At 63.9% G+C, this 380-nt stretch overlaps 1 protein-coding gene across 1 annotated transcript in view; it reads right to left on the minus strand.

The window, feature by feature from the left end:
• The window catches only part of TOP2A (topoisomerase (DNA) II alpha 170kDa), a gene marked incomplete at its 5' end in the record, with an annotated part of 18,748 nt that overhangs the window by 470 nt on the left and 17,898 nt on the right, over positions 1-380 (minus strand). The window contains one exon of the mRNA XM_010140181.1: positions 72-298. Coding sequence (XP_010138483.1) covers positions 72-298 — 227 coding nt within the window. The remainder of the gene's footprint in view (positions 1-71; positions 299-380) is intronic.

The following is a 380-nucleotide window of genomic DNA, read 5'->3' on the forward strand; positions in this document are numbered from 1 at the left end:
GCCTGCACCTCGTCCTAGGGGCCTTGCGTTACCCACTCGGCTCTGACGAGGGCCATGGTCACGGTACAAACCTTTGCTGCAATGGATTTGGAAGGTTTGGGACCAAAGTCTGAGTCTGAATCCGAATCCGAAGAGCTCGGCTGCCTTCTGGTGACCTTCCGGCCCTTGGTCTGGTCAGGCTTCTTGCCACCTGCTGGCCCTGCCCCGGGCTCGAGGGGTTCCTCCTTCACCGCCGTCCTGCCGGGTTTGGGCGCGGGCTTTCTCTTGGCCAGGATGTCCATGATGGACGGCTGGTTTCCTGGAACAGAGTGCGGCCGTAAACCCTCCTGCGCTGCCTCTTCCCAGCCGCGGCGGGGGAGGGGGCCCCCACACCACCACGG

The sequence above is a fragment of the Buceros rhinoceros genome, unplaced genomic scaffold (assembly GCF_000710305.1).
Source record: "Buceros rhinoceros silvestris isolate BGI_N320 unplaced genomic scaffold, ASM71030v1 scaffold12377, whole genome shotgun sequence".
Taxonomy (NCBI): domain Eukaryota; kingdom Metazoa; phylum Chordata; class Aves; order Bucerotiformes; family Bucerotidae; genus Buceros; species Buceros rhinoceros.